The sequence below is a fragment of the Rhinolophus sinicus genome, chromosome 16, assembly GCF_057876585.1.
Source record: "Rhinolophus sinicus isolate RSI-liver-muscle chromosome 16, RSI-T2T, whole genome shotgun sequence".
NCBI classification, from domain to species: domain Eukaryota; kingdom Metazoa; phylum Chordata; class Mammalia; order Chiroptera; family Rhinolophidae; genus Rhinolophus; species Rhinolophus sinicus.
The window spans coordinates 51,436,920-51,461,931 of NC_142516.1; the positions used below are offsets into that span (position 1 = coordinate 51,436,920).

General features: G+C 39.8%; 1 protein-coding gene across 4 annotated transcripts in view; it reads right to left on the reverse strand.

Moving 5' to 3' along the window:
* The window catches only part of GLIS3 (GLIS family zinc finger 3), a 471,393-nt gene that overhangs the window by 60,136 nt on the left and 386,245 nt on the right, over positions 1 to 25,012 (reverse strand). For all 4 annotated transcript variants that reach the window (XM_074330482.2, XM_074330483.2, XM_019729930.3 and 1 more), the window contains one exon: positions 10,146 to 10,290. In XM_074330482.2, coding sequence (XP_074186583.2) covers positions 10,146 to 10,290 — 145 coding nt within the window. The remainder of the gene's footprint in view (positions 1 to 10,145; positions 10,291 to 25,012) is intronic.

Sequence of the window (25,012 nt, forward strand, 5' to 3'; positions counted from 1 at the left end):
TTCCAGACAATGCATGGCAATCTAGCCTCAAATCTCACACCTTATCTTTCTTCCCTTTGCCTCGCAACCTATCTACTCACTCACAAAGAGTTAGTAAGACAGAATGTCAGTAAAATAATTTGAACAAGCCAACAACTCAGACTACCCTATGAGAAATTCAGGATTGCCTCTATGTCACGATATCTTGCATTTGGGGCAGCGTAGGAGAGCGTCAAGAAAGAAGAAAGTGGGAGCAGACCTGGCCACCCATTCCTGAAAGCTCTCACAGGAATGCTCCTCATCTCTTTCTTTACAAATGAAGTCCGACTTGGCAACAAAGCCCAAGTTTTAGTAAAAAATATTCAGTTCTCGAACTCCTCATTATTCATCCCTTAGCTATCTCCCACCTGTTCCATACTTACCGGAAAAAAATGTTTCCTCCTTTTCAGACACTAAGGAGGCAACCCCACCCATTCTACTTCAGGTGACTTCTCAAAACATTTCACAGTGAACGCTTCTTGGAAACAGATTTTTAGCACAGACAGCCAATCCAATTTTCAATGCTATATTCTTCTAGACAACTCAAGGGCTGATCTACCAACTCTGCACTCTGCTCAAGAAATCTCTCCCTTTCTGGCTCTGTAAAATGAGCAGCACCAGCCATTCTGGGGATCTTGGCTAGAACAGGGAACCAAAGTCTGCGATTATCAGGATCCCTGGGCAAAACTGCACAGATGATGGAATTGGTTTTGTTGTGACTCAAGAGAATCCCCTTTCTCTGTTTTCACACTTTGCCCACAAAGTAGACGCTCTTTCCATTTTGCCTTCAGGTGGTCAGGGTTACCTCCTAATGTGTTTCCCCGAAAATCAGACCGGGTCTTATGTTAAGTTTTGCTCCAAAAGACGCGTTAGGGCTTATGTTCAGGGGATGTCATACTGAAAAATCATGCTAGGGCTATTTTCTGGTTAGGTCTTATTTTCAGTTAAACACGGTAGTTGCTTACTCTCAAGATAAACTCTGATAAGTCACTCACGTGTTATCATGAATTTATGTCCCTACACAACCTTTCTCAAGGAATTTTTATTTGAAGTCTTTTCTCTGTCTTAGAATACGGGTCAGTCTTCAGTTACATAAATTTCAAGCATCCTTGTTGCTGGCAGCAAGTGTACTTTGAGGAACTAAGCATCTTTCCTGTTAGAATGTGATCAAATGGGTTCCTAAAGTTCGGTGTTTCAACGTTTTGTTTTACTCCTGGGCATTCATTTTTATCTCTACAAGACACCCAGATTTTAGAAACCATAATCCTTGATTTTCAAGGGTCTGAGATTCTCTCTCTTTTTAGGACAAATAGACCTGGGGGAATAAAATGGGGGCTCCTCCCTCTGACCTCTCTGCCAGCCCTGGGCTCATCTTAACTAGGACCAAGTCATGTCTGTCTTCTGGCAGCTTCTTCCTACGGGGAAACCACATCGGTCAGAGCTTACGCCCTTCCCACCATGGCCCAGGCTGCTTCTGCAGATGGCTGCTTGCAGTGTGATGATTTTAACCTGTAGTAATTCCATTTGAGATCCACTACATTTGAGATTCCGTGGAATGCCCCAGGGAGGACTAGCAGTGCTGGCCAATGATCTGGAGTCCAAGTGGTATGGACCGTTTCAACGTCACCTGTTTTCAACAGTGGGCTTTATATAAAAGTCTCTGAAAACCAATGGGCTGGAAGATTACTAAAGTATTTGCTAAATCTAAAATATTGAGGGGAACCAAACCAACAACAACCACAAAAAAACAACCAACCTGTACTGACAGACTTTTAAAACACAATTTGATCCAATATGTGCAAGCCATAAGCTTCCTTGGTTTCACTGAGTCACTGACAAATGTCCCAGTGGTCAGGAGACCTTCTCTGTAAAGGGCCAGATAATTAATATTTTAGGCTTCGCAGGCAAGAGGCAATGTCCTCAATTCTTTGAGCAAACAGTTCTTACCTAAAGCCTAATAGTCTTTTTTACGTTTTACCTTTAAAAATCTTAACGCCATCCTCTCAGGCCATGCAAAAACAGGAAGCAGGCAGGCCAGAGGTGGCCCAGGGTGTAATAAATTATCTGTTGCATGTTAACTATTAAGAACGATCATGAAAAGGGGACTGTTTCTGAAACACGGCAACTAAGTTTGAGGTAAGCAAATAGTCAAGTTTTCCTGACACCTTGGAGTATATTTTGAGATAAATGACATGGCCTAGAAGAGTCTAGTTACAGAATGACATCAGGAGGGACAGCGAGGCCTCAGCAAGGCCACGACAATGTCCGTACTGCTGTGCTGGCCGAAGCCATTAATCCTCCTTCTTCTTTCCTCTCCCTACCTCACCCTCACAGACTCATCCCTGGTAGGAAGCACATTTGTCAAGCAGGCACGCTGGCAATCTGCGTGACCAGCCTAAGTATACGTCAACTCTTCATGGCCACGGAAAAAGGTTTCATTTTCAGATCTGAAAACAGGTCTCGAATATGGGAGTTCTGAGTCCTCATCTTGACCTGAATTCCTCTTGGAAGGAACACTGTAACTCAGGACAGCTCCTTCTGAACTCCAAGTATGGAGTAGCACCCTGGACTAAAAGGACTGGAGAGAAAAGGTCCTAGTAACCTGTCACAGGCATGGACTTGGTTCATGAGTGATTCTCTAAGCTTTTAAGCAAAGAGGGAGGGGAAAAAATGAAAGGAGCATCTATGGGGCATCTGCCAGCTGCGGCGAGTGTACTGACTTCTTCAATGTGATGCCACTTAATCTTTACAACAGTCCTCGGGAGTCAGTATTGCCACAAACTAAACATCTAGTAAGTAAAGAGCCAGAAGTGGCGCACGAACACACTGGAAAAAGGGATGATTCACATCCTGGGTGGGATGGAGGGGGACAGTGCGATTTTCATCATACTACTGAGAATGGTGCAGAATTTCAAACTTAATAAATTGTTTATTTGTGGAATTTTTCATTTAGTATTTTCAGACTGCCATTGACCACAGGTAACTGAAATGGCAGAAAGCAAAACTGTGGTTAAGTGGGAACGACTATAATTTGTGGTACCTGTTCCCTAGCTGCTTTAAAGAACTGTAACATGTATTTGGATAAAAGCAACAACAATAATAGCTCATAGAGGCTGAACACTTACTATGTGCTAAGCATTGTTCTAAGGACTTTGTGTCTGTGTGTCATTTCATCCAGCAACTGATCTCAGGAAGCGGGGAATAAATGTGAGTTAGAGGAAGGAGTAACTTTTCCATTTGTAAATGTTCCCTTTGAGCATAGATTGGCTACACAGATGGTCAAGAGGGATTGTACAAAACATGGCCAATAATATGTCATAAGAACAGAGACACTAAATGAAAGATTACTTTTGTATAGATATAACCCCAAGCTGCCTTAGTATACTTCCTAACTATGGACCCGAGATCATTCCTTTACAATCACAAAAGCTCCTGGGGAAGGAACACTGTATCTCAGGATACAATGCATTGCATTTTCCATGAAGCGCATCCATTTCTCAGAAAACTCGATAAGCATCCTATGCTTTTTTCTATGCATACTGACGAGAGTTTATCCCCTTTTCAATAGCTAGTAGTGCACTTTCTGCCACCTCTCCTAGAAGGTGGAAATAGGACTTTTACTAAACCCCCAGGGAAAGGTTCCAATGAAGATGATACATGTGTGACTTCGTACGGTGTAGTTAGGTGTTAACAGACCTCTAGGGCGAGACACAGTTCTGAAATCAGAGCTTGTGGCTAGAGCAGAAGCCAGACTTGAACAGCTCAATCCACTGAAAGAACAGGACTGGAGTCCAGAAGCAAAAGCCCAGGTAGCAAGTACAAAGGGTGCCATGAAAGTGAGGCGAAAGCAGCCTCAAAATTCAGGTAGGAAAACTAAGATGCCAAGCAAGCAGCTGTAACTTCTGTTGAATCAACGGCTGCTGCTGTCAAAGCAGTGTTAACAGGGCCACACATGGCCAGGGTCATGGCCAGGGCAGCTGACGGAGCAGGTCATTCTTTGACAATGTTGAGGAAGACAGTCTAAAAGCCAATGCTCAGAGAAGAGTGCTATTGGTCTCCCAGAATAAGCCAATTCCAAAATGCCCTCTTTATTCAGTGCCTGAAAACGTACTCTCTCATTACAGTTAATAGTACAACATAACAAGTAATATCCAAGCTAATTCAGTAATGTCCCTCACATTAGAGTTTTATACTATCCTTAACATGTATTTTCAGTGCTCATACAAGCATAAAAAATGAACTTTCCCCAGGACTACAAACACCCTGAAAATGCCCACTTTCCTTTTTTCTTTATTCTTCACATGAAAGAGACACAACTACTTATTTCTCGCTTCCCTTGGAAGGTAACTCAGTTGAAGCAGCAAGTCAGAACTTTGGCCCATAACTTCCTAATCACAAAAAAATATGATTAGCTCCTCATTCCAGAAATTCTATCCTGAATTCTCTGTTGCCACCATGTTTCCTAAGACCTGTTTGGAGTACACGTCAAAGTAGATCCAATCTTTCCTTCTCACACCCCCATGTGAATACCAGCAAAATAACGTAAGATGAGGAAGAGGAGAAATAATAGTATGAAGACAAGCAAGACTTTGCCCAACGGTAACAAAGCTACAATCGCCCAGCTTCATTGCCTTCCTCTCCTCCTTGGGAGTTGTGGAATTGTTTTCACTCACCCACAAAAATATTTTTACAGCAAAACTTGTACATATTGTAAAACTGAATAATTCAGCTTAATCTTGCGTGAAAACTAACATGAATACAAGGGGATATGTGGATATGGAAAATTGAAGCACCAAATTAAGCAGCCTGCAAACATAAAAAGTCATTAACATTGGCTGCATACATACAAATGTGCCCTGGGCTGGCTGGGAATCGGAATTTTAATTTTCTTCAGTTGGGTGGTTGTAAGATCTAACTCTTAATCAAAATATGAGCAGTGCCATTATAAAACTGGTGGGCAGACACTCTTAATATTTATCTATAGGTTTTCTGCAGTGAGAAATGATATATACTACAGCGCAAATCTTCTTTTCTTCTTTACTATTTGATTCAGCTTTATTATTTTTGTTAATTATTTAATTGTAAGTACCAGAGCAGAATTATTCTATTTATCATTGTAAATATACAGCATATCAGCCACATCATTAAATTGTCTCGTGGATAGACTTCTATCACAATGTTTTCACATAAAAATTTTGCTCCAATTTTTAAATTCTTTTTCTTAAAATTCCACTTTCAGTGAGGTGTAATTGACATAAACAATTGAAGATATCTAAAGCATACATTGTGGTGATTTCATGTACATATATATTGTGGAAGGATTCCTACCACTAGCTAATTAGGGGCAATTCTTACTGTAACTCCCACCAGTCAAAATTTAGATCACATTTTGGTAGAAGTCACATTCCCACATTTTATGACCCTAGTGGTGGCTTTCCAAGTGTGGTCCCTTGAACAGCAGCTCCTAGTGACACCTGAGAACTAGTTAGAAACAGCTGGTAGAAATTCAAAGTTTTGGGACTCACTCAGACCGTCTGAATCAGAAAATCTGGGGGTGGGCACCAGCAATCCATATTTTCACAGGTCTTCCAGGTGATGTAATGCCACTAAAGGATTGGCTCAGGGCCAGGGAGGGCTAAATCTATAGGTTAAATGATCAGTTTATACAACAGAGTAGAATCCGGCTTGCTCCTACTCTCATTGATTCTCCAGTCCAACTTGGTGGATGAGGTACAGATGCAATACAAGAACAATACAAGAGTTTTACAGCGTTTCAAGGCAACATCAGAAGAGACATGCCAAAGATATTGTTGCCCAATGTTTCCCTTTAAATGGCTTCCCTAACCCCAGTCTCTACCTCCTTCTGTCCACCATCAATTTCAAGTGGTTCTGTCCCTTTTTCACCTCGGGTGAAATCCAAGCAAAGCCGAGGTTTTGAAGGTAAATGCAAGTAACAACTATTGCATTTTTTATAATGCTCTATGCCTTTTTAAGGACATTTATATAGATCATGTTATTTGATCTTCACAATTTTCCTATAAAGTTTAATCTATTGGGAAATTTGTGTGCCAATTTAGAACCTTCTAATAAAGTCCCTAAATTCACAACGACGTTTTGAGAGTAGACTATATGAGGCACTTTCAAATAAAAATTATTTCTAACCCCTACAACTCTGCAAGCTGTCCCAAGATAGCAAATATACTCAAGAATGTAGAAAATGTATTAAAAAATATACCATAAAATTACATTAAAATGAAACATTAACTACTTCACAAAGAATGTTAAATCCTGTATGAATTTAATATGGTGCTATTTATTACAAAAAGTGATGCTATTGTAAGAGAGAAGGCTTCATTTCCCAGTAATGAGGGTGAAGGCAAGGGAATGACAACATATGACTTCAAAAATTCCTGCTCTAAAAAAGGATTTTCCATCTACAATTCCCTTGAACATCTGAACATAACACTTATTCTTTTTCCGGAAAAATCTGAGGTTACATTCAAAATTGGGATAAGTCACCAGCTCCAAAACATAATTACTTTATAACCCAATAGAAGTGGTATCAATAAAATTCCCTCATTCTTGCAGATTTCCTTGCTTTAGCTGCATTAGCTCTTCACTTGGTGGGTGGTTTCTGTGGGACTCAACATCTCAGCCACACTGGCCTCTGTGATGTCTTCATGGCTAACACCATTGGTAAGAGTCATGTTTAATTGAATCTGTAGTACAGTTTCAGTTTGGAGGGAACCATAATTTTGGTGATCTCTCCTGGGACAGATCTTCCATAGAGCATTCTTTGTGGGTGAATGGACTCTGTTAAGACCAGACACTGGTCCAGGCTGTCCGTGATATTGCAGACTCACTAACTATAGGTTTATTGGCTTCTGTAGTTCATCAAGGGAGCTGACGAGACAATAGACACAGGTACTAAACCTCAAAAGTGGCATTCACACCTGATCTACCGGCTATGAAATACTTCTCCCTCAGATTATCCGAGAAATCACCTAAGTACGCAGGTTGGCCTGTCGCATTATCTCTCTGGAGTACAGAACTTCTGCACAAAAGGGCAGAAAATATAAGTGAGCCATTGTTGAGAATTGCTCATCAGCGTCCCGCCTTCCCGTTAGATAACAAAACTGCTTTCAGGTCAGTTGACGAGCAGACCTGGGGAGCCCCGGGATTTCCAAATAGTGGATTAGTAAACACCTCACTTTTAAAATCGTCAGCATGGCCTCAAGTAACATTTGGCTGCTTTAACATGGGGCATTATTTTCTTCCCCTAAGATAAGTCTTTTTGGATAATCCTTTACAATCAAACTCCATCATATCAACTGAAAAGTTTATTTCAATAAAGGAAGCCAACACAGAGGAGATTTGCAAGAATTTTATGTGTCAGAACTGCCATCTTCCCTGTTCATCTTAATGCTCTCCAAACTATCCCCCTCTTGTAATCTTACAAATCATTGTCTACTGCCCACTAAAAACTTCCATTTCAAAACCATGGCTTCTTCAAACCAGGAAGCCCACGATCCTGGTGGCTTCTAAGAAAATCATGGCGCTCATGCTAAAGTAGTTCTGATCCTATGCCCACACATACCGAACAGGTCTCCATCAAAATATTTTTTATGATAAATCAATTTACTAACACCTAAAAGTCTAAGTGCTTGACAATCATTAAACAAATATTTTCTCAATTGTGTGTAGCAGAATGTAAAGGGAATGACTCCAAGTACTTTTGCCATTTAGCCAAGTCTTAATCATTGTCAAATTGCCTTAACACTTAAGATTTTACATTTAACTAATTGATAAAGTTTCCTTTTCCTTTGGCATTTTTCACTGTTTGGCTTCTTTCCACGGTCTTTTAGCATAGGTTTGAAACTGAGGTGAACATGTACTCCTGGCAAGTGCGCTTTTAGAACTTTAAAAGGGAGGCTTACATTTTTTGTTTTCCAGTTTTTCTTCCTGCCTTGTTCTGATTTGGGGTTTGTTGCTTACTCAGCAAAACAGAAGGCATAATCAATTAAAAAAATAAAAGCAAGAACAAAGAAAATAAAATAGAACCTGAAGGAAGCAGGAATAAAGAAAGAAGTAGGGAAGATAAACCTTCATAGCTATAAGCTAACTCAAGAAGTAAAATTCCAGGAACAAAGTTAAGGAAGATGGCCACTTGCCTGTTTGAAAGGTTCCGATAGTCTCAGGAAATTCAAACCAATTTAAAGATGCTCTGCTGATACTGTGGCAACTTAGGCCTCTTGCCCACTATGGCAGCTCACTTGCATTAGCTGGAGGCTCAAAGCTAAGAGATTGAAATCTTTTTGAAGATCAAATGTAGAAAAGTATCAGGAATAAAAATAGGAATTGTTTGGGATAACAAAGCCATTTCAAACTAAACTTTTTAAAAACTAAAAACACTATCAAACAAACAAAAAGCGCACACCAAGACGAATGTGACTCCTAAGTAGTGTAACATATGTACACTACATATAGCAAAGGAACTAACGTTTTGATAGACAGAGGTATCATGGCTTCCCAAATCCATTTCCAAGAGATGTAAATGAACAAGACTAGATCATCACCAGAAAATACATTGGATGTTGGGTTATTTTTCAACTGATTCTGGTTAGCTTTGACTCTTAACACTTGTGTACCAGGTCTTTGGTAAAATCAGGGATTTATGAACTGAAGAAATCAGGGATTTATGAATTGAAGAAGTTATTCAGGCACTTTTAAACTGATTGTTAATTTAATGTGCTAAAATAAATGTTCACATATCAAACATTTGGCAAATCAAACAGGCATATAAACAAACAAAAGCTAATTACGCTTTTTCACGTATATATCTAATACAAAATATTTATGTGTGCTGATAACAGTGTACTTGGCGTATTGCATGTGTATATATGGACCTGTATCTGGAACCTCTGTAAGATTTGGTCAGCCATTCAAATAAGTTTTAATCTCATTTCCTAGGGTCTAAAATAGCAGAGGGGCTTTGTTATCTCCAAGAGTAAGCAGCCAGAGCAACTGATAAAGGGCCAGGGACACTGTGACAACATGAAGGAAGTTTTGATGACTGACCTTTCCTGAAATACCGTATTTGCTTAATGCCCTTTCTCCTGCATTTGGATCAACTGAGAACTGCTAAGTTTAAAAAGTTACACAAGCATGTCTTTCCCTATTCCACTGTTATGCATCAGTGAATTCTTAATTCTTTATGGTTTATTAGTACTTTTTAAAGGGGGAAAAAAAACACAAACCAGCCTGCTGCCAAAACCTGGCTCTGGAATCAGATGGGGGTGGGAATGGGATTTGCAATCCACAGAAAATAGAAAATTCCCATTGTCTGGAATGTGGAGCTAATGGGACTTTTGCTTTCATATTCATAGCATGACACTAAGAGCTTTCCAAATGTGAGGATGGTAACTAATTATATTTGCACAAGTACCTCACCATTATGAGTGGAAAATGCACAAAAATCCAAGCTAAGAAAGTAAATGAAAAAAAACAAAACCCAAAACTTCCTTATTGCATATTAATCCTTTCTTATTATTCACTACACACGTGAAAATTTCCCAGTACAGAGTCATCTATTATTCAAACCCAGGAAGCGGGACTACTAGTGCCATTCCATCCTGCCTCCCTCAATTATTGTTAACAAACAATAATGAACATTCTTACAAGTTGGTTTACTGGTGTGACATTTTTCTTAGAAACCTGGGGCTTCCTTTTAAAATGCAAACAAGACAATGACTGTTCCATTAAGAAATCCACATGCAGCCTGTTACCTGCTCAAAAGGGAAGCATTTCCTTTGAGTCTAAATCAGGTTAATAAATTTAAGATACCTGGGAGGGTTGGGTGCACTAAACTTTTGGCAGAAATCCAGAACAAAAAAAGAGCTAATGCATTATTTTACTTTGTTTCTTTATGAGAAGAAAACCAGTCTGCTCCCAAACCCAATTCAGAATTCAGATGGGGAGGTACGAGGGTAACAATGGGCAGGCCATTGATAAAGCGAAATAAAGGTGATCTTGGGATAATTTTTCTCATGCAAGCGTTCCCTTTAACTAGGGTGAAGGGCCTAGAGAAGATTAGTTGCTGTGGTGGGGTCTGCCTTTGCTGTCATTACCTGGATAGAGGTCAGGCCCAGGCCCAGGGGAGCATCCCACGGCCCCATCTGCAGCAGCGTCTCGTGGGGAAGTAGCCGGCTGCAGCGGTTGCACGGTGAGGCAATCCGTGAGCAGGTCAGGGTGGAGTTCTGCACTGGACCGCAACTAAGAGGAGAAAACAGAAGACAGATGGAAAAAGAAAGCTGTCCCTTGGAATACTTTCCTGGAAAGGCATCATGCCCTAAGGTTCAATGCAATTCAATCCACAAATATTTACCAAGCAACAACTATAGGTTAGAAACACTGGGATTAACAGAGTCAACACAGGGGTCAGTTTTCCAATCCGAATTAACACCTGGCAGGTGTTTCAGGAAAAATGTGGCTAGAAGTGGATTTGACTTTAGTCCTTGATATTTCGACTTCTGAGAAACCAACTTCTATTAAATTTCCTTTTATTTGCTCTGTATCTTATCAGAACTTGTAGTGATAACAAAAACAAACTCTAGTATATGTAGTCTAGATTGGAAAGTGCTTTTAAAATACAGCGATACTACTGTGAAAATAGCGTAGAGATAATTAAGAAATGTCCATTGATATTTGACAGCTATAGATTTTACATGAGGGGAAAATACACCAGTTAAATTTTAAAATATTATGGAGCACGATTAAAAGAAAAGCTAGTATCATTAGCAGAAATAGATCCCCAACAGTAGGTTACATGGAAACAAACCAACCAATTTAGATCTTTATCAAAACAAAACAAATTATTTATTAAAGAGTTACTTGTAAAAAAAATAAATCAAGTCATAAAACCATTACAAAAAAGTCTAGATGAAAAGTTACCTAATCTCTTTATGAAAAAGAATTTTGTAAGTGTAATTCAAATGGAAAAAAATCACAATGCAAGATTTAGTTACCTAAAAATACTTACCTTCTGCTTATATAAAAACATAACACCTTAAAAATCTAGAAATCTATTTGTTACAGATATTGCAAATAGTTATTATCTCCAGTGTTTAAAGGGCGCTTATAAATTGATATTGTCTTTATCAAGACAAAACTAAACCTTTAGATATAGGGCTAGTGTACACTTACTCATCCAACAAGTATTTATTGAGTGTCAGACACTCCTCTAGACTCTAGGAATACTGTATTATGGAACTTATATTCTAGAGGGGAAGCAGATGAACAAATAAAATATATACAGTACCAGATGGGCAAAAATGCTATGGAGAAGAGTGATGAAGAGAAGGAAGACAGTGAGTGAGGGGTGAAGGATGGTAATTTTAGAGAGGGGATCAGGGAAAACCTCTTGGAGATGGCACTTGTAAAAAGCCTTGAAAGAAGTGAGGGAGTGAGCCCTGCAGATCCCTGGGGGAAGAACCTGCCTGCCTTGTGGTGTGCCTGGACTATCTGAGGACTAGTGAGGCTGGAGTGGTGTCAGCCTGGGGCCTAAAGAAGAGGAATAGAAGATGAAACCAGAGATGGACACCACTCCAGAGAGGGTGCAGATCTAGTGTCCGTCTTTCCCTCTCCCCCCGCAATCAGATGACCAAGAAAGGACCTTCCAGAACATTCAAGGCTCTTAAACATTCCCTGGTCCAGGAATTATCTAACAGTTGAGATGGGGAGGCACACAGCAGAATCCCCTGGGCAACAATTGCTTCACCATGCAGTCCTTGATATGAAACGAACACAAGATTTTAAAAAGGGGAAATAGAAATGACAATAAACATGAAAGTGCTCGGCAGACTTGCGAAGAAATGCAATGTCACAGCTTTTCTTTAAAACTTATCAATTATCAAAACCTCTAAAAAATAATGGTAGTGAAGTTACAGTGAGAGAGGCATTCCTTTTTTTTTTTTTTTTGCACATATAAATACTTTATTACATAAAGTTCAGATCATAGTTTCATGTTTTATAACACATTTCATAAAGTTAGGATAAAACTTAGGTAACACAAAAAAGCTTATAAATGCTTATCTCTGGTTGGTGGAATTATTTTATTTTCATCTTTACACTTTTCTGGGTTTTTTTCCCCCTAAAATAGTAATGAGTATATATTTCTTTTAAAATCTGAAAAGAACAATCACTTTTGTTAAAGTATCTAATGCCACAGTATCTAGTCACCACCTTCCCTTTTTGATATTAAGGGGAGAGAGGCATTCTTAAACACCGGTGATAGGAGTATACATTGGTACAAACTTCCTAGATGGCATCTGGAAATATTTTTTCAAGACCCACAATTTAAACCATTTGATCACAGGGTCTGTCTTAAGGAAATAGCCAGAAGAAATGTGAAGGAAGATTTATACCCAATGCTCCCATGATAGCTCACAATTAGGGCTAATAAATGATCTTATATCAATTTGATAAAATATTATGCAAACCATTAAAATCATACTCAAGAAGATAAGAGCAAAACACAAAATTATATGTGCAAAATAATAAGTATATAAAAACACAAAAAAAATACTGCTAAGAAAATGTAATTCAATATTAAAACTGATTTTTGTTCCTAGCAGCAATCTCATGAATTTACTTCCTCTGCTTTTTTTTTTCTTTGCTTTTTTTTCAAAAAGTCTTTCCTCTGCTTTCCAAATTTTCTATATTCCAATGATGGATGGGAGGTGGCTTGTACCAATCCAAAAGCATCAATCATGTGTATCATTTCCAAACTTTCCATGCAATGATGCCAGGCTGATAGCTTGAAATTGATCATGGTAAGAATATTTACACCATGGAAATTGGCAAATGCTACAAATTGGGGCATTTTTACATGGAGAGCTGGTTGTTAACACTACAAGCACACCACCACCAATGACTCTGATCCACACTCTGATCAGAAAGAAACACACACACACACACACACACACACACACACACACACACAAGACATCAGTAAATTATCACTTATAGAGCAGTATTTCTTGGATCTCTAAAAGCTTCATAAAGAGACAAATGTCCAGGTCTTAGTCCAAGAATATGAAAATGACATAGTGACCCTAAGTATAGGGAAGAAGCATTTAACACACAGAGTGAATGACACATAATCATATTATAATTTCCGCAGTTTTGCCACACTGGAATCTCTGACCAAGACTGTCTGAGTTAATGCCTAGCCCTCTCAGGGTCTTTGGAAAGTATGTTTGTTATTTTGGTACTAACCTAACACATACCGCGCAAGAAAAACTGGAAAAAATATCAAGGCCTAGAATGAGTTCTGGTGATCACTTTTAATTTGTCTTCCATCGTTAAAATGTGATCTGGGGCCCACATGTTCCACTAGGCGTGGACATGAATGTGTCTCTGCTTTCTATTACCAACTACTCTAGGGTTTTACAGTTATCAGTACCAATGAGGTCTTTCCAAGGAATTTCACGGCCATGGTTACTCCTGGAGTCAAAGGCAGGCAATTCTTCCTTAGCTTCAACAAGTTTTCATGTTTTCCAACAGTGTGATTCCATACGACTTTGTGGGGAGAGTTAATTTGGTTTTCTCTGAGATTAGGCACGGTTCTAGAAAGTGCTTCTTAAATTGAACAAGCCTTGAGGACCTTATGCAAAATTTCCAAAGGAGGGCCATATGCGTAGAAACGCAGTAAGGATATGTAAGTATAGTATCCCTCTTGCCCTCCCTCGCAGATTATTAGACCAGGAAAGGGCCTTCCAGACCACTTCAAGCTCTTAAATATTCTCTATTGCAGGAATTATCTACTGGGTAAGGCAGGAGGGAACAGAGCAGAATCTCCTGGGAAGGATGTTTTTTCAATAAAACACAGTTTTATATTTGGAATAAGAAACCCAACAATTTAAATAAAATAAATTACATAATGTATATTTCTTCTTAGCTTCTAGGAATATAAAAGAGACAGAGGAAAATTTTTCAGTGGGAGATGGTCTCTCACTAAGGGTCTCAATGCACCAGGGTCACCTGCAGGCCCCTCACCCAGAGCTGCGGATTCTGTGGGACTGGGGTACACTTCTGACAAGTTCTGGGGTCATGGTGGCGCTGGTTGTCTGGAAACCATACTTTCAGAACCTGGTCTCTAAGAATCCTGATGAGGACAGCTAGATTTTTTTTGGTTATGAGGAGAGGAAACATTTTGTGGAAATAGAAAATTATAAAAACCAAATTGTGTTTAACACATGGACCTCAGGTAACCATTTCTTAGTAAATCTCTCTTCAGATCTCATAATAATAAACGGTTACATGAATTTATGTCTTAAAAACAAATTGGATGTATATTTTCTTTCCTAGGGATCAAAAAGTTTAGAAATTCCAATCCAGTTTAATACCTGCTCTTTGGAGAGAGCGAAGGACTTGCCCTTTATGGATCCCTTACTGCTCTTTATAGAAAGAAGTGGAATTTGAACCCACTGCTCAACAATTTGTCTAGTTTAAAGGGCTGCTGTGTCGGATTATTCAGGTTGTAATCTATGTAAATGGCACCCCGAGTTGTTCAACTCAGCTACCCTAACCATACCCTATTGTTTTCAGAGTAGCATTGGCTTTCTCTATGCTTCTTATTCATTCACTGAACAAATATTTCTCGGGTCTCAATCATATGCCAGGCACTGTTCAAGGGACCTAAAATATATCAGCAACCAAAACAAAGATCCTCACTGAGGAGTTGATGTTCAGAGGAGGGAATAAATAGTAAACACATTAACTAAATAAGTAAATTGTATAGAAGCTGGTAAGTACTATGGAAACAAGAAAAGAAAGGTAGGTGGGATTGGGAACGCTGGAGAGAATTATGGCCTTGTTGAGAATAGATATTCAAGCGAATACTTGACCAGTAGAGGAAATAAGCTAAATGTATATCAAGAGGAAGCAGAGTCCCAGAAGGAGGGAACTGCAAAGGAGACCATTGTGACTAGGGTGAGGGGGACCCAGAAAGGAGGAAATGAGGGCTGAGAGGTGGGGTCGGGGCAGAGCCTGATCACATAAGACCCCAGCCCTCAATGAACACTTTGGCTTTTAGCCTTAATGCCGCAGAGAACTCTTGTAAGGTCTCCACCATGTGTTTCCTGGGAGACTCATCTCATACCCTATTCTTATCCACAGCTGGAGAAGCACTTTGTACCCCCCTTCCTTGAGAGCCCACACAGGCTGTGAGGTATGGCGACACTGATAGTTAGTCCTGTGTGTGTCAACTCCCCTGGGCTACAGCACCCAATTATTCAATCAAACACTAGGTGTTGCCCTCAAAGAATTCTATAGAGGGGGGGTTAACATCTACAGCCATTTGACTTTAACGATTATCATCAACAATCTGGATGGTTCTCATCCAATCAGTGAAAGGTCTCAAGAGCAAAACACGGAGGTTTCCCTGAAAAAGAAGAAATTCCTCCTCTACACTGCAGCGCCAGGTCCGGCCAGAGTTCCCAACCCTATAGATTTCTGACTTGCTGACCCCTACGATCATGTAAGCCAATTCCTTTCCTGAAAATCAATGAATTTCTTCCTCTTGCTCTCCCTCCAGTGTCCCTCCAACTGGTTCTGTTTCTCTGGAAAAGCCTGCCTGATACAGATCTGTGAGAAGGCACTTTGAAACCTGCTGCCATAAGATGAGCATTTCGGGTCGGGAAGGAAAGAGCGCGATGCACGTGAATTCCCCCAGGAAGGGGCTCGGCGTGCACAGTCACCGTGATACACTTTTAAAGGCTGCACTGCCGTTCAACAAATACATATGAAATCCCTGTAGTGTGCTCACTACTGTGGGTCTCTCAACAACCTTATGAGGCGCACACTGTTGTGATTTCCATCTTAGAGACAAAAAGCTAGAAAGACACAGCTAGTTCAAGTATGTCAGAATCCAAAGTCAGGCTCCTTGAAGTTGTATTATACCAGCTCAAGAAATAATCCACCTCAGTATTCTCCTTTCCTCCACCACACCGTACACACTCACACATTTCCCCTTCCTCTGAGGACTTTTAAAAAAATGTATTTTAGCCATAAGCCTATCAGTTGATCTTGGTCTAGTTGGGGAAAGAGCAAAGGCTCCTCGGGTTCTCTGAAAAAGGTGCTAGCGCATCTCATTACTATTGTGTAGACTCAATTCCTTTCCTTGAAATCAATTTCTCTCCCTTCTTCCCTTTCTCCTCAACGGGTTCTGTTTCTCTGGAAAAGCCTGACTGATACAGATCCTATTAGAATGCACTGTGATTCCGTGCTACCCTCTTCCCCAGCCCTGGTGTGCCCCTCTCCCAGCTTCTGTGTACTTTACAGCCAACAGCTAGCAGCCCCCAGACCCCAACACACACACACACACACACACACACACACACACACACACGTGCAAGAGGAGCGAGTGACGAACCTGAGCTTCTTTGTCTTGAAGTGTGACAAACCCTGAGATTTAAGTTAGCGCTCCAGTGCTCCCAGGGGGGTCACCCCTGCCTAGCTTCTTCCCCTTCCCTCATTCCTCTATTGCATTCTCCTGGGAACACTTCAATAGCTCACACACACCTGAATTCTTGCTTCACAGTCTGCGTCCAAGAGTACCCACCTTAGTAAACATCCCCAAATTCCTGATTTGGTTCAGGAATGCAGACAGCCAATCGGCAGCACTCACAGGATGCCCAAACACACACTGCTCCCTTCTCTTCAGTACCTGAGGGGCCCCCGCATGCCAGGGGTACAGGAACTAGATGCTTAATGAAAGTGGGGTGTTCTGGAATATCATGGATAATACTGGAAGCGTAATTGTGGAGGCTAAATTAAACACAGACCCATAATTTACAAGAATAATAAGAATTCGAAGGGGCCTCCGATATCACTGGGGCCAAACCTTTATGTTATGCACAACCTTCCTACTGCAACCCCAGTAACTGGCTCCCAGACTTTGCTTGATTCCCTATAGCAACGGGCAACTTACTTCTTCATCTTGGCAGTTAGCTTCAATTTCAGACAGTTCCAACTGTCAGGAAGATTTTTTGCATACTGAGTCCTGATCTAACTCTCAGCAAGTATTAGGTTGGTGCAAAAGTAACTGCGGTTTTTGCAATTATTTTTAACCTTTTAAACCGCAATTACTTTTGCACCAACCTAATATTATGATTGCATGCATCCGTCTATCCATAAACCTGCAGTAGGGTTCATGGACATAGTAGGAAGAAATGAGACATCTCTGAGTCTCAGAAACTAATCTGTGCATCTTTGAGTGTTAATGATCCTGATCTTCAATGACCCTTTTTAGGGTTTAATTTCTACCCAGGTGCAAGTACACAAATTGGCTCCTTAGCTTCTGTACAATCTCCCATTATGAAATATTTGTTCCAAATGAGTTTTTCAACGTTAATAATGAAATCACCTATCAAGGCTGACAAGTTTCCTGCATTTGGAAATTTGAGCTGCTTCCGTAACAATGCAGGGATTTTTCTTAATATAGAAAAACAAGGCACCATCAATTGTGATTTTTATTTGTTTTTTGTTCAAGACTATTCTGTTAATGTTTATAAGCTCTTGAAACAAGAGACGGAAATTCTACTCCCATCATTTTCTCATTTCAGATATGACTGAATAATCATCCAAGATTAAGTGAGTCAAGTGGAAATAATTAGGAAAGGGAAAAAGGCCCAGATTCTTCCATTTTCAGTTCTATTACATTTTATTCCAAGAGCAAAGGCTTTCTGTTAGTCTGCAGTGAGACATACTTCCAAAGAAAAAGAGGCACAATCAAAGGCCTTTTGTTTTCCCTTCCTCCAATGAGCACAGTCTATCTAGCTCTGCATGTTTATGCATCACCTTGTAGGGATTCCTTTGTTCTCGAGAAATCAAATGCCACCATAATATAGTTCTGGAGAAACTCAGCCACAAGGAAGGACAAGTAGGATTTTTTTCCAGAGGGTTAAGGTTTAGTACCAGAACCTTCTTTCTCATCAAGCATTCTCTATGACACTTCAAACAATGTGGATCTCAGGGAATCAAGTCATTGCCAAAAGGCTTAAAAATAATTACAATGAATTAACCTATTATATTAATTACGATTAATTTCCAGTTGAATCTGAAAATTCTCTCTCTAGGGGGTTCTTTAGCACTGACATTTATGAAGTAGCATTGGCATATTATAAGTAATTAATCTCCAACAATCTGCTATCAAATTCGTTTTCCTTTGGGAATGACCCATTTACAAAGAGGTACAGAAATGAGAGTGAAGACAGAAAAACAGCATTGCAAGGAACCTCTTTGGGAACATGAGGTACCGTCCAATTGGGCACCCTGACCTGCTAGACTGGAGATACCTATTTGGTCAGCAGTGACTCCAAGTAGGTCAAAAATTGTATCCACAGCTGATCAATGAACATACAAAAATAACTGAATCGGTACATATGCTGGGGTGTATCTTAATAAGAGACATGAAAAATCAATGCCAGTGTAGACACTACAAAACTACTGCTAATTCAGTCAGAAATGATGCTTGATGGGCATTGTTCCCAGAAACACAATTTCAAACTAAAAAGGAGCTAGAGTTCAATATCTCATGTACCAACTCTACAGAAGTGCTGTCCAACAGAACTTTCTCCCATGATGGAAAAGTTCTGTGCTGTACTAATTCGTAGACAATAGTCACACGTGATTAATGAGCACTTGAAATGTGGGTAATACAACTGAGGAATAAGATATTATTTTAATTTTACCTAATTTTAATTAATTTAAATGTAAATGTCTGGCACTGAACTGCGTAGTATTACCACGTAACGTGGTGGCAGCTCAGCCTTTGTCTAAATGCCTTTGATGACAGGGAATTCATTTCCTTCCAACTCAGTGCCCTCATCGCTAAATAGGTCTCATCATTAGCAAGTTTTGCTGATGAACTGTCATCTGCACCCACTGGCATTTATTCCTCCCCTCTTCTCCCAGACCACACAGAGTAACTGCTCCCAGTATACTTTATAGTCCTTTTAATATTTGAGAAGCCTCAAAATGCTGTAGTAGTATAGAATTTCAGCCCCGAAAAGGGCTGTGGTTTAGTTTGTCTGCCCTTCATTAGCAGTTGTTGTTCTACAGGTTGTACATCGTTAAGTTTTTATATCGATACGGGGATACTTAATACCTAGGAGGACCTTGGGCCTTTTAGTTTGACAAACTGTGGTTCAACTATGGTGTGATCCTGGGCAGGTGTAGTCACTTGCCTGAGTGTAAGATGAAGGTAATAACCACTGAGTCATCTTCGTTGCTCTGAAAACTGAGATAGAATTCAGAAAGCACTTGACACACAGAAGTCACTAGAGTGTCAGTCCCTTCTCTCCCATGTACCATATTATTCTATTCACCACTTCAATTGCTCTTAACACTGGGCCTCGACGGCTATCATACCAATGAAATCTCAATACTAATACAGTGAACTAGCTGTCTGAGCATGGTGGAGTATAACAGAACAAACGTACCTTTTGTCCTAGACATTCTACCTCGATCGATGCAGCCTCGAAGACCCAATAGGCTCTTAAAAATCCATATTCTACTCTTCATTCATTCACTCAGTACATATTTACGGAGCCCTTACCATGCGCTCAAAGCTACGCTGGGCCTCACAGATAAAGGGGTGCACAGATAAAGGGGTGCACAGATAAAGGGGTGTACAGATAACTGAGTTCCTTGCCCTCACGGGATTGACAGTGTGGCTCAAATAAAACTTGCCATTCAGTAAAAATCCCTTGATCTTGTTTCATAGGTGATGTTCTTTATCTCTGATGGTTCTTTACATTTGGAAGATAACTTTTTCAAGCTCCGTTGCTATTTAGTGGTGCAGAATCTCTTGGCTGCATCTCACTTGTCTCAGTCACTAAGTTGGCCACCCCATGCCCCACCTGGGTGCCGCCATTCGCAATCTTGATGAGTACATTCTCTGGCACCAAAGATGTTAAACCTTTGCCCCGAAGTGAGCTCTCTCTAAAATTAGCCCATGCCCTGTTGACACTAAGCCATTAATAACCACTTAAATAACAGCTTATCCACAATATGGATCACGAAAGATTAGAGTGTGGGCTCTAGACACAAAATACCTGAATGTGAGCTTTCGTGTCCTTATTTAGGAAATGTGAGACAACCATGAATAAGGTGTTTAAGCATCCCTTTCACTCAGTGTTCTTTGTACAATGTGGATAATGGCACCTAACGTACAAGGTCATTGTTAAAGGATAACATGAGATAATGAAGTCTGTCACCAATACATAGTATGTAGTCAGCGGTCAATGCATGTTAATTACTATTCTATTACTACCGTTTTCATTAATGTCCACTGTAACACTGTAAAGCATTGGAACACTGTCTAACATGTGCTTCTAATTTCTTTTTTTCCTCCCATCCATTTTTGAGAAATTTTTCTCTTTTAACCGACCGCTTCCTTTTAGATGCCATAATGTAGCAATGTGACAAAGGGAAAAGAATAGGGACTTTGGGGACTTTTGATACAAGTTCAATATTAATATGTGGCCTGTGGAATCTCTTTAACCTCAAAAGGCTTCATCTTCCGTAGAATGGGGATAATAATGCCAACTCTAGGGGGTTATCACAGGATTACATGATATAACCTAAAGAAAGTGGCTAGTGTAGTACATAGTTCATTTTTTTTCTCTTCTCTAGAAGCAGAAGCTATTGTGATTATTCCGAGTAATACCTGTTAGAACCCTGGGTTCTTGCTTACCCTCATAAACACAGTCTGGGGCCAAACAGTGTCCTAATCAAAACTTTAACACCGTTTTGGAAGGTAAATGTCACCTTAAAATTATTCTACATCAGAAGAAGATTGCGAGCTGTGGACTTTTTGAAAAGTCCAAAATATATTAGAAATCAAAACCAGTAATAAAACATTTCAGAACACTTTGGGGATGTTGATACTTCATCTAAATGTCCTACTTACCAAATCTGTACCACTACCTAGCTATCTTGGACAGAACTGGGGAGTTGAGATTCAAAAGGATGTTGAAATGAGACAGGCACTCAGCTTGCATTTTTGTATTGTTAACCTTAGTGAAAACATCATTTTCCTCCTGAGTCAGTATTATTCTAAAACTGACACCAAGAATATTATTCTTTTTTTTTCTTCTGACTGGAAAATGATACATAAGTGGACATAGTTAAAGGTAGATTCAGTCTGTATCTGGAGGACTATCTCAAAAGCAGAACATTAAATTAAAGGGTGAATTGCTTTGGACAAGTAGAGAAGTATTAATATTAACATGGAACTTCACATGGCCATGAGAAATATGCTTCTTCACCCTCTGGGGTCTGGTAAAGGGGTTACTCAAAGCAAGACGAGGGGCGTACATCTATCGTAACTTCATAAATCCCTCCTGACACCAGTTCACTGCACTAATGTGACCACACAGATTCCATCCCATCCAGTCAAGTGCAGCATTTTTCTTTCTATTCAAATATTCTCAAGGTTTAATTAAAGCAGCCAGCTATCTAGTAATTACTTCCCTCCTCCATCTTACCAGCTCCTTATTGTCTGCTTTTGAATTGATTTCTGACTACAGCCCCTGCCTGTGCTATAGTGTAGGAAATGTGGGGAAAGACTAACTGCAGAAGTAATTTTTCCTTCCTTTCATTTAATTAAAATGGATTGTCTAAAAAAGATTTAAGGCTGATTTTTACCGTGCATGAGTGTTTGGACAATTTTTTAAACGCCTACTTCTAAAAGTTGAAGGCTGTCATTTCAATAAAGAGCACTTGCTTTCTGCTCTCCCATCTATCCCATACTCAACAGTCAGTTTAATTTTCCTCAAGTACACTGCTGACAATGTCATTCCCCACTTTTAAAGCCTTTTAGTGACTCTCCACCAAGCATTACCTACAGCCCAAACTCACGGGCTTTAACAGGCTGGCTCTCACCTAAGCTGTGTGACTTCATGTTCCATGTCTCTATCTCACACAGAGCCAAGACACTCTCCCCTAGAATCCTTGTTCATTCTCATCCATGTCTCATGCTGTGCTTCTGGCCACAAGCCCCCCCTCATCTGGACTCCCCTTTGCTCCAGACCCTGCATGTCTCCAACACATACTGCATATTCTCCAGGGTCCAATTCAGTATCACCTCTTTATTGAAGTTTTCCCAGGTCTTTCCATTCCAAAGTCATTTCTTCCTTTTTAAACATTCCAACAGCAATTTCTCTGTATTACTCTGATGGTACTTGTGGTTTTCTACATTGAATGATACTTATTTATAAAGTATGTGTGTGTGTATGTGTCACAAAGGACAAAAAAGCTCCTTGTAAATAGAAACCACATCAGTTTGATGATGCAAGCTAAAACAGTGCTTCTTTTCCCACCAAAGGTACTCTATAAATGTTTGGGGAAATGTGTGAACAAATGAATGAATAACAAATGACTCAATAGTTGTTAAGAATTCATTAATCCATACTTATTCTTTAGGGAAGCCCCTGAATACAGATAAAATCATGTCTTCACGCAATATGAGAGGAAAAAGAGAATGAGGCAGTTTAAGTATGTTGAAATAATCAACTAAGAATAAAACAGGAATTAGCCAACTGAAATCTTCACAGAAGTTAAAAAAAAGAAAGACATTTGGGGAGTTTATAATATTCAGTCCCCGTTGATGCCAAATTTTACTAGATAATACTATTCGCATTTGTATATTGCCTCTTGGAATGTGCAAATGAGCAATCCTTCCAATAGGAAATGCTAATTTGTTACATTTATACTTCATATCATTCATCTGGAAGGACTGGGAACAAATCCAATTTTCTACCTTCTTTTTAAAGAGTCAATGTCTAGCATATATTTGATAAGCAGAACACAGAAATTTCAAGCTGAGTGGGCCCGAAATGATATACTCGCACCCCCTTTGTGATAACCTACAGAGCCCAAACAAGAACCTCCATCTTTTGAGTCCTGGTTGAATAAATGACCAGCTGTAGTCCTGCTACCCTTGTCACTGCTCCAAGTACAGGCTTTAAATACTGCTCCAGAGCCTTTCCCCCCTGAGGTAATGCCACCAATATAAGTGCTTACCTGTGAGGTTATTTTTGTCAACACATAGAAGCATTATATGGAAGGTAATGTCCCGTCTCTCATTTGAGCATGGTATGTCTCAGAGTAATGCATATATCATATGATCTTTTGATGCTCTGGTGAAATGGAGCTCTTCTCTTTGGTTCATTGGAAGGGCAGCCTGGTTCAGAGAAGTTGTTTAGGGTGAAGCCAAAGATTGGAACTGGATTTCTCTAGTCTGTGGACTCCTGTATTCTATGCCATCTCTGCCAAAGTCACGTTCATCTTTACAATCTACTATTTCTTCTTTGGACAGACTTTGTTTTGTCTTCCTTATTATCATCCACCCCCTGCTGCGAACAAAAATCCCATCTCAAAAGAAATAAATAAAGAACCCACCCCAGAAATCTAGACTAGAAAGCCAAAAATCCAAGGGAAGCATGGAAGGATGATGAGGGCTGTCGGTGGTTGGTTACTCACGGTGCCAAGATTACACCTCAGTACTCTGTCCTAGACTACACTAGTCTTGCTGGTTCTGACAGAATGAGGAGAAAGGACACTAGCCCAAGATGAGGAAGCAGAAACAGGTGTTGTCAATGCTGCACATTGTACTCTAAGCTGGAGAACATGATGCTATTTTTCTTCCCCAGATGTCCTGCCATTGGCAGGTCTTAGCACGTATGCTTTTGTTCTCAAGGTCTGTAAGGAACTCCAAACTCAGTGGTCTGCGGTGTCTAACTCCACTCTCAAATGCTCTGGGCCTCATGTTGCTTGTCTGTCATCATTATTAGCACCACTTTGGAAGATGTTATGATTGGAAATAATTTCACATTCTGACACAACAGGAAACTGGTACAAGTTGTAGCTACTTCAGACCTCTGCAAAGAGACCTGTGCGCTGGTACCTTTTAGTCCGCTAGAAATAAATTTATCAGAGAAATATTCTTATATTTATGCTGAGGGAGGGAATAGTGCCAGAAAAAGACCTGTCTCCCTTTCTTCCCCAATAATTCTCCAAAGTAGAGCCAGAGAAAATAGATGTGCTGTAGAGTCAAGCAACCAACATTTTAAGCCAGTATTGGCGACATATTTTTGGTATGACTTTAAACAAAGAAAATTAGACATTTTACTTTTAATCAGAAATTAACAAGTCAGCAGTACTCCATGTAAAACAAAATCTTAGAAACAAAAAGTGGTGACCTTAAGAACTCATAATCTATCCCGAGAATTCTGTTTCACTATCCACAGAAACAAAAGCCCATGCTTTTTAGCAGAAACCCAAGATCTGCTAACAATGGAAAGCACACATCTTTGTAAAAACTCCCATAGTAATCAAACATCAAGGAAAGGTAGTATAAGAAATACAGGCAACTTAATTTTTCCCTAGTATTTGGAAGATCAAAAGAATATCTCTATTCTACCAATGAGACACCCCCCGTCTCTCTCTTACCTCCCCACTGGGGAACCAAGCAAATTCCTTGGGTTCTTATGTCATTACCACAGGCTGAAATGATGTAACAATAACAGAAAACAGGGGTGTCCCCCTGCGTCAACTCTCTAATCAGTTTCAAAGTAGGTTTTTTTGGTTCTCATTGACGCCACTCAAAGGAACTGGTCACTCATGGTCTCAAAAGTTTTACAACAAATTGTGTGATTAAATTCCTTAAACACGTCTGTCCATTACTAATCCTCTTTTGCCAACATCCCTTTCAGAGAAAAATTGCAGCACTCCATGGTGCCCGATTTATATTTCATTTTGAGAACAGGAAGTAAAGGGATTAAAGTTAAGGATTAAAACATTTACTCTTTACTGCATTTTTTTCTCCTCCCAAATGGCTTCCTGGTTGCCATGGCTACTGTTCACTGGTCCTTAACCCTGAATGCAAATCTTCTTGCATTAATAAAATATTTTAAATGAGACTTCACAG